A 16090-nucleotide genomic window follows, 5' to 3' on the forward strand; every position below is an offset into this window, starting at 1 on the left:
ATGGAGATCACAAGCACAAGATGGTGATGGCCATAGCATATCACTTATATTGATTGCATGTGATGTTTATCCTTTATGCATCTTATTCTGCTTTGTTTGACGGTAGCATTATAAGATGATCTCTCACTAAATTTCAAGATAATAGTCTTCTCCCTGAGTATGCACCGTTGCCAAAGTTCGTCGTGCCGAGACACCACGTGATGATCGGGTGTGATAAGCTCTACGTCCATCTACAACGGGTACAAGCCAGTTTGGCACACGCAGAATACTCAGGTTAAACTTGACGAGCCTAGCATATGCAGATATGGCCTCGGAACATTGAGACTGAAAGGTCGAGCGTGAATCATATAGTAGATATGATCAACATAATGATGTTCACCATTGAAAACTACTTCATTTCACGTGATGATCGGTTATGGTTTAGTTGATTTGGATCACGTGATCACTTAGATGATTAGAGAGATGTCTATCTAAGTGGGAGTTCTTAAGTAATATGATTAATTGAACTTTAACTTATCATGAACTTAGTCCTGGTAGTATTAGCATATCTATGTTGTAGATCAATAGCTCGCGCTTAGATCCTCTGTTTTATTTTTGATATGTTCCTAGAGAAAAACTAAGTTGAAAGATGTTAGTAGCAATGATGCGGATTGGATCCGTGATCTGATGATTATCCTCATTGCTGCACAGAAGAATTATGTCCTTGACGCACCGCTAGGTGACAGACCTATTGCAGGAGCAGATTCAGATGTTATGAACATTTGGCTAGCTCAATATGATGACTACTTGATAGTTTAGTGCACCATGCTTGACAGCTTAGAATCGGGACTTCAAAGACGTTTTGAACGTCATGGATCATATGAGATGTTCCAGGATTTGAAGTTAATATTTCAAGCAAATACCCGAGTTGAGAGATATGAACTCTCCAACAAGTTCTATAGCTAAAAGATGGAGGAGAATAGCTCAAGCAGTGAGCATGTTCTCAGATTGTCTGTGTACTACAATCTTTTGAATCAAGTGGGAGTTAATCTTCCAGATAAAATAGTGATTGACAAAATTCTCTAGTCACCATCACCAAGTTAGAACTTCGTGATGAACTATAGTATGCAAGGGATGACGAAAACGATTCCTGAGCTTTTCATGATGATGAAATCGGTGAAGGTAGAAATCAAGAAAGAGCATCAAGTGTTGATGATTAACAAGACCACTAGTTTCAAGAAAAGGGCAAAGGGAAAGAAAGGGAGCTCCAAGAAGAATGGCAAGCAAGTTGCTGCTCAAGTGAAGAAGCCCAAGTCTGGACCTAAGCATGAGACTAAGTGCTTCTACTGCAAAGGGACTGGTCACTGGAAGCGGAACTGCCCCAAGTATTTGGCGGATAAGAAGGATGGCAAAGTGAACAAATGCTATATTTGATATACATGTTATTGATGTGTACTTTACTAGTGTTTATAGCAACCCCTCGGTATTTGATACCGGTTCAGTTGCTAAGAGTAGTAACTTGAAACAGCAGTTGCAGAATGAACAGAGACTAGTTAATGGTGAAGTGACGATGTGTGTTGGAAGTGGTTCCAAGATTGATATGATCATCATCGCACACTCCCTATACTTTCGGGCCTAGTGTTAAACCTAAATAAATGTTATTTGGTGTTTGCGTTGAGCATGAATATGATTTGATCATGTTTATTGCAATACGGTTATTCATTTAAGTTAGAGAATAATTGTTGTTCTGTTCACATGAATAAAACCTTCTATGGTCATACACCCAATGAAAATGGTTCGTTGGATCCCGATCGTAGTGATACACATATTCATAATATTGAAGCCAAAAGATGCAAAGTTAATAATGATAGTGCAACTTATTTGTGGCACTACCGTTTAGGTCATATTGGTGTAAAGCACATGAAGAAAATCCATGCTGATGGGCTTTTGGAATCACTTGGTTATGAATCAGTTGATGCTTGCGAACCATGCCTCATGGGCAAGATGACTAAGACTCTGTTCTCCGGAACAATGGAGCGAGCAACAGACTTGTTGGAAATGATACATACTAATGTATGCAGTCCGATGAGTGTTGAGGCTCGCGGCGGGTATCGTTATTTTTCTGACCTTCACAGATGATTTGAGCAGATATGGGTATATCTACTTGAAGAAACATAAGTCTGAAACATTTGAAAAGTTCAAAGAATTTGAGTGAAGTGGAAAATCATCATAACAAGAAAATAAAGATTCTACGATCTGATCGCAGAAGCGAATATTTGAGTTGCCAGTTTGGCCTTCAATTAAAACAATGTGGAATAGTTTCACAAACTCATGCCACCTAGAACACCATAGTGTAATGGTTTGTCCGAACGTCATAACCGTACTTTATTTGATATAGTGCAATCTATGATGTCTCTTACCGATTTACCACTATCGTTTTGGGGTTATGCATTAGAGACAGCTGCATTCACATTAAAAAGGGCACCATCTAAATCCGTTGAGACTACACCGTATGAACTGTGGTTTAGCAAGAAACCTAAGCTGTCGTTTCTTAAAGTTTGGGGTTGCGATGCTTATGTGAAAAAGTTTCATCTTGAAAAGCTCAAACCCAAGCCGGAGAAGTGCGTCTTCATAGGATACCCAAAAGTAACTGTTGGGTACACCTTCTATCACAGATCCGAAGGCAAGATATTTGTTGCTGAGAATGGATCCTTTCTAGAGAAGGAGTTTCTCTCGAAAGAAGTGAGTGGAAGGAAAGTAGAACTTGATGAGGTAACTGTACCTGCTCCTTTATTGGAAAGTAGTTCATCGCAAAAATCTGTTTCTGTGACTCCTACACCAATTAGTGAGGAAGCTAATGATGATGATCATGTAACTTTAGATCAAGTTACTACTGAACCTCCTAGGTCAACCAGAGTGAGATCCGCACCAGAGTGGTACGTAATCCTGTTCTGGAGGTCATGCTAATTGACCATGATGAACCTACGAACTATGAGGAAGCGATGATGAGCCCAGATTCCGCGAAATGGCGTGAGGCCATGAAATCTGAGATGGGATCCATGTATGAGAACAAACTATGGACTTTGATTGACTTGCCCGATGATCGGTGGGTCATTAAGAATAAATGGATCTTCAAGAGGAAGATGGACGCTGATAGTAGTGTTACTATCTACAAAGCTCAAATTGTCGCAAAAATGTTTTCGACAAGTTCAAGCTGTTGACCACGATGAGAATGTCTCACTCGTATCGATGCTTAAAAGTCTGTCCGAATCATGTTAGCAGTTGCTGCATTTTATGAAATCTGGCAAATAGATATCAAAACTACATTCCTTAATGGATTTATTAAAGAAGATTTGTATATGATGCAACCAGAAGGTTTTGTCAATCCTAAAGATGCTAACAAAGTGAACAAGCTCCAGCGATCCATCTATGGACTGGTGCAAGCAACTCGGAGTTGGAATATATGCTTTGATAAAATGATCAAAGCATATCACCCACAAAAAATGATCAAAGCATATGGTTTTATATAGACTTGCGGTGAAGTCTGTATTTACAAGAAAGTGAGTGGGAGCACTACAACATTTGTGATAAATATATGTGACATATTGTTGATTGGAAATAATGTAGAATTTTCTGGAAAGCATAAAGGAGTATTTGAAAGGAGTTTTTTTCCAATAAAGACCTCGGTGAAGCTACTTACATATTGAGCATCAAGATCTATACAGATAGATCAAGATGCTTGATAAGTTTTTTCAATGAGTACATACCTTGACAAGATTTTGAAGTAGTTCAAAATGGAACAGTCAAAGAAAGAGTTCTTACCTGTGTTACAAGGTGTGAAATTGAGTAAGACTCAAAGCCCCACCATGGCAGAAGATAGAAAGAGAATGAAAGTCATTCCCTATGCCTCGGCCATAGTTTCTATAAAGTATTCCATGTTGTGTACCAGATCTATTGTATACCCTACACTGAGTTTAGCAAGGGAGTACAATAGTGATCTAGGAGTAGATCACTGGACAGCGGTCAAAATTATCCTTAGTGGAATAAGGATATGTTTCTCGATTATGGAGGTGACAAAAGGTTCGTCGTAAAGGGTTACGTCGATGCAAATTTTGACACTGATCCAGATGACTCTAAAATCTTAATCTGGATACATATTGAAAGTGGGAGCAATTAGCTAGAGTATCTCCGTTGCAAAGCATTGTAGACATAGAAATTTGCAAAATACATATGGCTCTGAATGTGACAGACCCGTTGACTAAATTTCTCTCACAAGCAAAACATGATCACTCTTTGGGTGTTAATCACATAGCGATATGAACTAGATTATTGATTCTAGTAAACCCTTTGGGTGTTAGTCACATGGAGATGTGAACTATTGGTGTTAAATCACATGGCGATGTGAACTAGATTATTGACTCTAGTGCAAGTGGAAGACTGAAGGAAATATGCCCTAGAGGCAATAATAAAGTTATTATTTATTTCCTTATATCATAATAAATGTTGATTATTCATGCTAGAATGATGTGATTGACCTGGCCCATTCCGTTAGCTTAGCACTTGATCGTTTAGTTTGTTGCTATTGCTTTCTTCATGACTTATACATGTTCCTATGACTATGAGATTATGCAACTCCCGTTTACCGGAGGAACACTTTGTATGCTACCAAACGTCACAACGTAACTGGGTGATTATAAAGGTGCTCTACAGGTGTCTCCGAAGGTACTTGTTGGGATGGCGTATTTCGAGATTAGGATTTGTCACTCCGATTGTCGGAGAGGTATCTCTGGGCCCACTCGATAATACACACCACTTAAGCCTTGCAAGCATTGCAACTAATGAGTTAGTTGCGGGATGATGTGTTACGGAACGAGTAAAGAGACTTACCGGTAATGGGATTGGACTAGGTATTGAGATACCGACGATCGAATCTCGGGCAAGTAACATACTGATGACAAAGGGAACAACATATATTGTTATGCGGTTTGACCGATAAAGATCTTCGTAGAATATGTAGGAGCCAATATGAGCATCCAGGTTCCGCTATTGGTTATTGACCGGAGACGTGTCTCGGTCATGTCTACATAGTTCTCGAACCCGTAGGGTCCGCACGCTTAAAGTTTGATGACAGTTATATTATGAGTTTATGGTTTTTGATGTACCGAAGGTAGTTCGGAGTCCTGGATCAGATTGGGGACATGACGAGGAGTCTTGAAATGGTCGAGACATAAAGACCGATATATTGGACGACTATATTCGGACATCGGAAAGGTTCCGAGTAATTCAGGTATTTTTTGAAGTACCGGAGAGTTACGGGAATTCATCGGGAGTAGATGGGCCTTATTGGGCTTTAGGGGAAAGAGAGAGGAGAGGTTGCACGGCCCCCAAGGCCTAGTCCGAATTGGACTAGGGGGAGGGGCGGCGCCCCCTCCTTCCTTCTCTTCTCTTTTCCCTTTCCTTCTCTCCTACTCCTACTACTTGTAAGGGCTCCTAGTTCTACTAGGAAAGGAGGAATCCTACTCCCGGTGGGAGTAGGACTCCCCTAGGGCGCGCCATAGAGAGGGCCGGCCCTCTCCCTCCTCCACACCTTTATATACGGGGAGAGGGGCACCCCTTGGAGAGGACAATTGATCTCTTGATCTCTTAGCCATGTGTGGTGCCCCCTCCACCATATTCCACCTCGATCATATCGTAGCGGTGCTTAGGCGAAGCCTTGCGTCGGTAGCATCATCATCACCGTCACCACGCCGTCGTGTTAATGAAACTCTCCCGTGAAGCTCTGCTGGATCGGAGTTTGCGGGACGTCATCAAACTGAACGTGTGCTGAACTCGGAGGTGCCGTACGTTCGGTACTTGGATCGGTCGGATCGTGAAGACGTACGACTACATCAACCGCGTTGTGCTAACGCTTCCCATTTCGGTCTACAAGGGTACATGGACAACACTCTCCCTCTCGTTGCTATGCATCACCATGATCCTGTGTGTGCGTAGAAATTTTTTGAAATTACTACGTTACCCAACAACATCATGGCCGGCGCTGCCTCTTTATACGTCCTTCTCATGAGAACAAGGGCATTCTTTGTGATCTCTTTCATCACATGATCTTTACCATCCAAAGCCGCCAGCTCCCCAATCTTCTCGAGGACGAAGAAAGGTATCTGGTTCTCGGCGAGGTAGAAGACGTTGCGGACCACCGCCAACGCCTCCGCCCTGTTCGCCGATGGGACGCCGACATCTACAGTCACTGGCGCATCATCTGCTGGATGTGATTGGAAGCCAACGAGACGGCAGAGTATGTAGCAGCCGCCGAGGAGTAGCATGCGCACAAACTTCTCACTGGTCATGTCATCAAACGTGTTGGCGTAGCAGTTCCTAACGGATTCTTATAGGTATGCGAGCTCGTTGATGTAGACGTTCACCGTCATGCCGGGTCTCGTGGCTCTTGCAGCCGAGAGAACCTTGCCAAGACTCGTCAGCTTGTCATGCTTCATGGCGAGGTGCGGGCTCCTGCTCTGGTGACGAGGGTAGTTGTACGGGTCGGATCGTACTCGCTGCAGTCGACCTTGGCGACCAACGATGATGGGACAAGAAGAGCGCCTGTCGCCAACCGGCGCCTGGGATGAGTTGAGGTCGTCTAGTTTCCCACTAAGCTCATTGGCCAGCCGAGCCATCTCTATAACGTAGGAATCGGTAGAATCGCTGGATTGGCCTGCAATGGAAGTCGACCAGTCAGCAAACGGAGCGTGATTAGTTAGCACGCACATGAAAAAATTGAACAGACGCAAGGATAAGTTTTCTTGGCACCTTGCTGCTCCATTTGCTTGTCCACAAGTAGTAAACCAATTGATTCGCTTACTCTGCCGCCTAGCAGAGTAGCAGTTGTTCCTGGGCTCCTGAAGTTCTGATGCCCTCTCAACGCTCAGTTCACGCTTTGTTTCAGAGTTGCTAGCCCATCATCTGTATATGTAACCCTTCCTCCTACTTTACATTTCATTGAGGATAAGAAAAGAAGATTCACGCGCAGGCAGGAACTGTTAGATTACACATGAAGCTGCTCAAAGGCTGATATAATTGAGACACACTTTGCAAAAAGGAATCGACATATGATATGAGCTAGAGTCAAGTCAAGCACTGAGGTGAAGGTGTGTGTATCCCCCTCCCCCTCACCCCCCCCCCCCCCCCCCCCCCCCCCCCCCCCCCCCTCGTGCATCTTTCTGAAAAGTGAAAGCTAGTCCATCGGCGAAGGTGTGTATATCCCCCCCCCCCCTCGTGCATGTTTCAGAGTGGCTACAAGAAAATGGTTTGGCGTGACCTGCTTGCGCACGTTTGATTCCCTGCCTGCATCGCCATCAGGTCTAGAGGCAGCACCGGCCAACGGAGAAAGGAGTACTACTTGGCTGCTTTTCGTGCTTGGCAACGAGTCCAAGCTGGTCCATCTTGCTACATCCAGCAGTTTGGTATAAGAATAGTACATGCTTTCAGTGTCAACAAAACCTTTTTACTCAAAAGGATACGTTTTAATCTATACCATTGATTTAATTAAGGTGATGCATTGAAATACAACCCTTTGTTTTAACTAGATGATACCCCACGCGTTACTGCGGGAATCAGTTGCAATGTATTTCAGTGAGATGATTGTGTGGAATATAAATATTGGGACTAATAACAGGCCAACCAAAATTTAAAATACTTAAGACTTATTATATTTGATTATGTATAAACATATAAGTAGAATAATAGAATGAAAAATATTTTCTCATGCATAGTTGCATGTGATGGTCGATCTTTTTGCATGCATGGATTCATATTGAGGAGGGTGTTATCCCATTCATAATTGTTTGGTAATGTGACATGCTTGGATGTTGAGATAAATAAGTTAATGCGGATCACTCTCTTGAGTATAGAGGATATCCGTGAAGCATTTTTATTTTAAATTTGCTCAGGGTATATTTAAAATTCGTTCATCGTGGACATTTTCTGTTGCAATGAGTGAACATTTGTGTTAATATTCGTGAGCATTTTTTCTTCCGGTGTGTGAACATTTTTATTGCAACGTGTCAACATTTATTTAAATGCCTATGAACATTTATTTTAATATTCATGGCAATTTTTAATTTAGAAAAATATAATTGCAAAATGTGTTGATGGCATATTTTAAATTTGTTCACTGTGTTTAAAACAAAATAGCCATCATGTATTTACAAATTTCAGCACATATTGAAAACATGTTCTTCGAATGTTAAAAAATGTTTATGAAAAATCTGAAATTCATTTTGTGTATCTTTCTTATAAAATAGTAACAGTTTTAATATATGTCTAAAATTTTAGTGCGTGATTGAACATTTTTTAATACGCGGTAACCAATTTATATTATATGATGCATAATTTTTAATATACGATAAACATTTTCTAGTACCTGATGAACATGTTTTTAATACACGTTATGATTTTTTAACATACACAATGTACATTTTTGGTACACGATAAAAATTTTCTAATACTTGATGAACACGTTTTTAATACACGGTTATGTTTTTTAACATACACGATGTAAATTTTTGGTACATGATGAATTTTTTAAAATATTTGATGAACATTTTTCAATTCACGTTAAAAACTTTTTTAGTACATGGTGAACATTTTTTGAATTACATTGTGAACATTTGTTAAATACACAAATACCATTTGAAAATGATATATTTTACATATGTGGTGAACATTTTTAAATACCTTGAATAAACATTTTAAAATACATGATAAATATTTCTGAAGTACTCCCTCCGTAAAGAAATATAAGAGCGTTTAGATTACTCCTTTAGTGATCTAAACGCTCTTCTATTTCTTTGGGGAGGGAGTATATGATAAATAATTTTATAATACGTGATGAATATTTTTTAGTGCATGATGAACTATTTTTTTAAACTAGAAAAAATCAAAGAGAAAAATGTCATTCACATACCAATAAAGTGGACCAAAAAGCGGTCATCAAACGAAAAGAAACTGCCCTGAAGGCGCCCAAATCACCTGAGCAGAAAAACTAGATAAACGAGAGTTAAATGGGCAGCTCACTCCCTTCACGCTTGTAGGTGAGCTCTACTTCTTCTTCTTTTTTTGAGGGGAGGTAAGGTCTACTTCAGACTTGCCCATTTAAGTCTAGTTTTATTTGCCTCAAAAAAATTTAAGTGCAGTTTTATAGGTGACATAGATACATTGGCAAAAGAGTGCGGGCTGAGGAGTGCCTATTCGGTGCTGAGAGGTGGTGGGACTTTGTATCTTCAAGAGTTGTATGCTCTTCGTAAACGTCTTGTGATCATCGTATTTTGTGAGAATAAACTTACTCTCGTTCTTTTGTTGGTGCCATGTTAGAGTCTATCCTTAATGAGTTTATGTTAGTGTGTCAAGCTTTTTTTTTTGTTTGATTTTTTGTGGAGTTGAAATCTTTCATCGACACCATGTTGAACATATTGTGATTCAACGGTCTGCACTTCTAGGGGATCATCCTGGTCCAAGTACGTTCATTGACCAAGACTTCCAATCGGTTTGGATGGGCGACTCAAGGCAGTATACAAAAACATTATTGGTAATGTTCGTGTGGGTGAAAGAGTGACCACATCATTGCTCCGATCTAGTTGTTGTCTCTTTACCAAAGTCTTTGGAGTATTTCTTCTAAGAGTGTTTGATACCGCGAAGGTGTTTTCAAGAGATTTCATGGTAATTCTTAGCTATATGAGTTACTATGTATTTTCCTAGACCTTTGATCTTAGATCCAAACTAGTGTACCTGTAATTGTTACAAGTATGAATAAAATTTTAGGTATTTCTTAAGAAAAAATAACTTCAAAAAAAGTGATACAATGATTCACGAAAAATTATAGGTAGTTCCGAAGTTGATCACTCTGGAACAACCGGCACTTGTGCCGACTGGCACTACAAGAAATATGATAACTTGTGACCATCAATATTGGTCATTGAATGGTCATTGTTTTTTATTTGCGACCTTTTTTTGACCAAAAACAGTTGATCAAAAGCTGGCCGTCTTTAATGAGACTTAACGACCTTCTTTGTGATATGGTCGTAGAAGGTAACGACCAAAATAAAAGATCGTTGGTTCAACGCCCAATTATTTTGGTCACTCGTTGTGTGTCCAGGCCACGTCGGATCCAACGAGGCAAAATTGCGACCAATTGAATTGGTCGTTGATAATAATCAGCCCGGTCCAATTCGGTGTCTATATGGGCTGAGTCAAGTAATTCAGCACATTTATTATTTATTTTCGTATCAATTTTGATCAGCTACGTGGGCCAAGCCCAACAATTTGGCCTTTTTGGTTTCTAGGACATAGAACTTTTTCTTTCCATTTCTTTTCCTGGCCTCAACCATTTTACAACCGACTTCTCTTTTGGGCCTCAGCCTGTTTGCAGTCTATTTACGTTTTGGGCCTTGTCCTCTATCAATAAGTTGGTCCAACTCATCATCTTTCTATTTCTCACATTTTCACAGTACACAGATGATAAATATTTCAAATGAAACAGAGCTATATACTTGAAATGATAGCCAAAATTAGCCTATTACAGTCTTTACATAGTGTTCATACAACCAGATATGCTGACCAGTACATAATACAATGTAACTAGCTATGAAGTAGAACCAAAACACAAGGCATATTGATAGCTAACCACCACGCTTCATCGTCTTCCTCTTCCAAATTCCAAGAAACAAATCAGCTAGCATTAGAAGGATCACGCATCAGAAACATATAAAACATCAAACGAAAATAAATGGCAAGCAATATAAAAATCAAGGTAGCCCTAGTATATTTTAACTTATCTTGCAACCATCAATATAGTTTGCTTATAAGAAAACATATGGTCTGATGCTTATGTGCTACTAGATTACTAAAGACAAATTGCACACTATGCACTCAATTTGATACTTGCTTTACACTATCAATGTAAACCAACAGTTAAACCTGGAAAGATGCAAAGCTGAAATCTAAAGAGTGCTCCCAACATAATATCACAATTCTGCATTCTAACCTGTACTTGCAACATTTAATGCTGGCAAGAACATATGGAGGAAGATATAGTTCCTAAGATATTTATATGACCAATGTATTTCTCACTAATACGGTGCATACAGATGTAGTCTAGGTTGGGGACACAGAGGAGTTTGAAACATTTCAATCTTAAGACATGAGAACAGACAGCAAAGCTTCAGGCTTGCAAGATAAAGTACACCACAAAGTAACTTATGTGAGGCACTTTGTTGGAATTACAACATGTTAGAGTAAAGGTCCATGAAGCTACCAAAATTCTAGAATATCAGGATATAGTACTTTAGCCATTGAAAAAACAAATAGTTTACTTCGATAGGGCAGTGGTAGAAATACAAATCAAAGTTACTCAATCATAAGGCATGTGAGCGGGACATGGTGAATATGGCATGAAACACCAGCAATGCAATACTGCAACCAAATCATCATAGTTCAATATCTTTGACATGATGTAATCAAAATAAGTACTCGAGGGCCTGGAGCACCAAATATTTAAGAAAAGTACAAATTAACAAGTGAACATGGTAGTACCAGAGTGAGCTTGCACGACAATGAAATTCTTCAATTGTAGGGCATACACCTCTGCACCCAAACAAGCAAGTAAAGCTATATTGATTAGTACATGCAGCTAAATTCCACTGAATCTTGAAATATATGAACTCAAATCACCCCGATACTAACAGGGGATACACATGGGAAGATGCATCACTGCGGCACCTGCCAGTGCCGAAGGTATCACCGTCCCGTAGCACAATATAAAACTTCATGCAACATCGACAAATGCACACACCAATACCCCAGACAGCACGGAACCACCACGTGCCCCCCCTCCCCACGCGCTACCACCTCAAACCACATATCGGCATTGATGATATGTAGTGCCAATTACGGGCCATAAGGATCACGTCACTCACGTGTCTCACCTACATGGATCTAGCACAGCGTGAGAGACCGCATGCGCGAGTGCCCCGCGAGCAGGCATGAATGCTTTTTTTTCTTCTGATTTTTTCTTTCTTTTTATTCTGCCGGCTCCATCCTAATTCTGATAACATGCACAAAAGTTGAGAATATTCACGAACTTGAAAAAATGGCCACATATTTTAAATTTGAAATAGATGGAAAGAAACAACCACAATGAGCGATGCCTTGCATTTGCGCAGAACTTAGCATGTCATAGGAAAAAATCTCCCTTCGTTTCATAATAAGTGGCATGGTTTTAGTTCAATGGATCCAAGGGAGTAGAAGTTAGTCCATGCAGATACACGGGCCTTACCCCATCAAGGACACTACATAGGCCAAGCCCACTTAAAATCGCCTACAAATTACATGCCTATCACCCGGCACGGCGGAGCGCGCCGATCCCTGTATTATAATTTATCTCTCTACGAACTTCTAAGCCAGCTTTATGACGTGATGAACCTCGCCTCTGCTTTTGGATGCTGCCATCCGTTGCTTTTGAAAAGCTAGCATGCATCTATGCCATCGCCATGTAACCTCTAAGATTTCCGGTGACTACATGCACCTGTTAATATCTGTAATGTGACTCTCTTAGCTAGATGTGTTCCATTTCTGCTGGTTTGGTCTATTAGAAAATGTGAGTTTCTTCACACCAATATGACATGATACATAGAGCACACTGATCAGTACAAAGGGGACAGTGAAAGGGGCACGTCCTACCTGGGACCATCCAGCTTCCGCTCAGGCGGCACGCCATGGGTGCTCCCGCAATCACTAGTTTAACTCATTAAGGCCGAATAAAAGGGCGGCCAACCAGCTATGCCACACGGCGCATGCTGGATGCTCACAGTGAGAATGTTTTTGATATTATTTTGTTGAAAATCATGTGTGTCACATTGTAGAAGAGATTTTGTTGAAAATCATGTGCGATTGATCATAGACCATACAAAATCTCTTCGCATACAACCATCATAGACCACTATGTGCTATTTATATACCTGACACATTCCGGTCCTAGTATTGGACCGCTCATCCGAATAAAAATACATATAACAAGCCTTAATATAGGATATTTTTATTTTGCAATATTTACTGTTACTAGCAAAACATGATGTAAAAACAAGAAAAATCCCCTGTAGGATTACGTCCCTGACACGCATGACTGTCTGGTGAACCTGTTACCACACACAATACTAGTTTTATCCAAGTCCATGTCCTGTATAGAACATGACGTACAGATTGCTAATTTCATCCCTGTTTGTAACTCAAAACAGAGTAGACCGCCTGAACGAAACCACAAACTAGTCCAATGACAGCCGCTAGGAGCCCGACGGCAAGCCAGGGGTTGTTGAAGTACTTCTGCCTCAGCCACGCCATCCACCTCCGCGGGTTGCTCAGGAAACGCTTCTCCAGCTTATAGCATGTCTCCCGCAGATAGTTGTGATGGGCGTCGTTAGGGTCAAACATAATACCCTTGCAGAGGTCGGCGAAGCATTTGGCCACCTCATCATTGTTGCCATGGCCATGCACGATGATGCCTCTCTTCGTCAACAGCTCCACGTCCTTTGTGGTGCAAGCCACCTGGGACATGAACACACAGTACGCTGTGACGTGGCTCCCCACCGTCTCCCGGTTCCGCTGCTCCAGCTCCATCAAGTTGCGCAGCAGGCGCCATGTCTCGGCGTCGATGTCCAAGCAGGGGACCTCCAGCGTGCCACTGCCGCTGCTCAGCTTCACGTCGAGGATGCACCGTGTGGGCCCCTCCTTGCTCATGTCTCGACGCTTGAACATCACCCCGGCGAAGTAGTACTCTGTCGCTGAGCGCCACCGGCGCACGGTGACGCGCTTGGCGCCGCTGACCGTTGCAGCAGAAGACGCCGACGGTGCCACAGGCTTCAAGTGCATATGAAGAAGATGGAGAAGATTGCCTGGATCCGTCGGCACCACGGCCGGCGCTGCCTCCGCGTACTTCTGTATCCTCATGAGATCGAGAGCATACTTAGCAATGTCTGCAATCACACGATCGTTGCGGTCCAAACCTGTTAGCTCCCCAATCTTCGCAAGGACAAAAAAAGGTATCTGGTTCTCTGCAAGGTAGAACACATCACGGACCACGGCCAGCGCCTCGGCCCTTTCCGCTGACAGGGAGCCTGCATTTGCAGTCCCCAGCGCCTCGGCCCTGCTTGCTGACAGGACGCCTGCATTTGCAGTACCCAGCGCATCGTCCATCGGTTGTGCTCCGAGTTGGAGGCCGACGAGGCGGGAGAGTATGTAGCAGCCGTCGAGGAGGAGCATGCGCACGAATTGCTCGCTCGTCATGTCATCAAAGTCGTTGCCGTAGCAGTCCCTCACAGATTTCTCGAGGCATCTGAGCTCGTTAACGTAGACGTCCACCTCCACCGTCATGCCGGGTCTCAGAGCCTTGGCAGCCGTGACCACCTTGTCCAGGCTCATCAGCTTGTCGTGCTCCTTGGCGAGCTGCGGGCTCTTGCTCTGGGTCTTGGGCCGAGGGTAGTTGTACGGGCCGATGGCGACGTGGTCGGGGTCATACTCGCCGTTGTCGATGTTACGCGTCTGGTCGCGGACCTTGCCGATGATGACGGGACAAGGAGGGCGCCTGTCGCCGACCTGCGCCTGGGTTGAGTGCAGGGCGCGTAATTCACCTCTCAGATCATTGGCCAGCTGAACCATCTCTATAACGCAGGAATTGTCTGAATCGCTAGAAGTTTGGCCTACAATCGATGTCCATCAGTCAGCAACACATATAGCATGATTAGTCAACTATATTTTGACAAGAATAGAAAAAGAAATGGGATGATAAGTTTCCTTGGCACCTTGCTGATCCATTTGCTTGCCCACGAGTAGTAACGCCTCCCCAATTGACTGCCTTACTCTGCCGCCTAGCCGAGTAGCAGCAGTTGTTCTTGCGCTCCTGGGCTTCTGTTGCCCTCTCAACGGACGCTCAGTTCACGCTTTGTTTCAGAGTTGGTGGCCCAGCATCTGTATATGTAAGCCTTCCTCCTAGTACTTTACATTCTGTTGAGGATAAGAATAGAAGATTCGTGCGCAGGCACGACCTGTTAGATTACCCAGGAAGCTGCTATAATGGACACACTTTGCAAAAAGGAATGGACATATGATATGAGCTAGAGTCAAGTCAAGCACTGAGATGAAGGTGTGCATTCTGAAAAGAGAAAGCTACCGCAAGATTGATATCACGCAAGATTGTGTGGCTACAAGAAAGGAACAATGGTTTGGCGTGTAATGTTTTGTAATGGTTCCCTGCCCCGCCGCATCGCCGTCAGGCCTAGAGGCAGCAGCACCGGCCAGCGGAGAAAGGAGTACTACCTACTTGGCTGCTTTTTCTACTTTTCGTCCAGCAGTTTGGAATAGTATGAACTTTCGATATCAGATTCCAATGAACTTTTTTTTTAGAAGAATGATTCCGATCAACTGAGATTCGGTCGACCGTGTCTATGTATGCCGTCATGTTTTTTTAAACTTAACTAGCCAGGTGGCCCTCTCAAATGCCTCACAACTGTCTTGGCATCGTCTTAAATTTGTTAAAGGTGTATGAAAATTAAATTACGATTTCATAATATTCATGTTACATGATTAGGATGGTTCCATTGAAAATATTATGATAAATTAATGTGTGATGCCACATGTGATTGAACTATATTTGATCAGTTTTAATTTACGGACTGAAAAGAGAAAGCTACTAGCTAGGATTCCTCCATGATAGGGCGCAAGGTTGCGTGGCTACAAGTGAAAGGAAGAATAGTTTGAACTTTCAACTGACCTGCTTGTAGTCGTTTGTAATGGTTCCCTGCTCGCATCGCCATCCCTTAGAGGCAGCACCGGTCATTGGAGAAAAGAGTATTAGCTACTTGGCTGCTTTGCCTCCATGCCAACGAGGCTGGCTGGTCCATTCATGAATCAGATTCATTGATTCATCTTGCTACCTTCTGTGACTTACTGTAGCTGATGGGAGGCCCGCTAAACTTCATTTTGTCTACATGTTGACGCATCACTAGTCACTGATTCATTACACAACATTGCCATTGATTCATCTTGAAACTACAGCTCGCTCCTAGAGAAA

General features: G+C 42.3%; 1 protein-coding gene across 1 annotated transcript; it reads right to left on the reverse strand.

Annotated features, from left to right (window-relative positions):
* Positions 1–13036: 13036 nt before the first annotated feature.
* LOC125549353 lies at positions 13037–14985 on the reverse strand. The gene is made up of 2 exons (XM_048712791.1): positions 14823–14985; positions 13037–14720 (listed from the first exon to the last, which is right to left on the reverse strand). Exons 1-2 carry the CDS (start codon positions 14833–14835, stop codon positions 13237–13239), a joined length of 1497 nt encoding a protein of 498 aa, XP_048568748.1. The 5' UTR covers positions 14836–14985; the 3' UTR covers positions 13037–13236.
* Positions 14986–16090: the final 1105 nt, after the last annotated feature.

Source organism: Triticum urartu, chromosome 3 (genome assembly GCF_003073215.2).
Source record: "Triticum urartu cultivar G1812 chromosome 3, Tu2.1, whole genome shotgun sequence".
In the NCBI taxonomy this organism is placed as follows: Eukaryota; Viridiplantae; Streptophyta; class Magnoliopsida; order Poales; family Poaceae; genus Triticum; species Triticum urartu.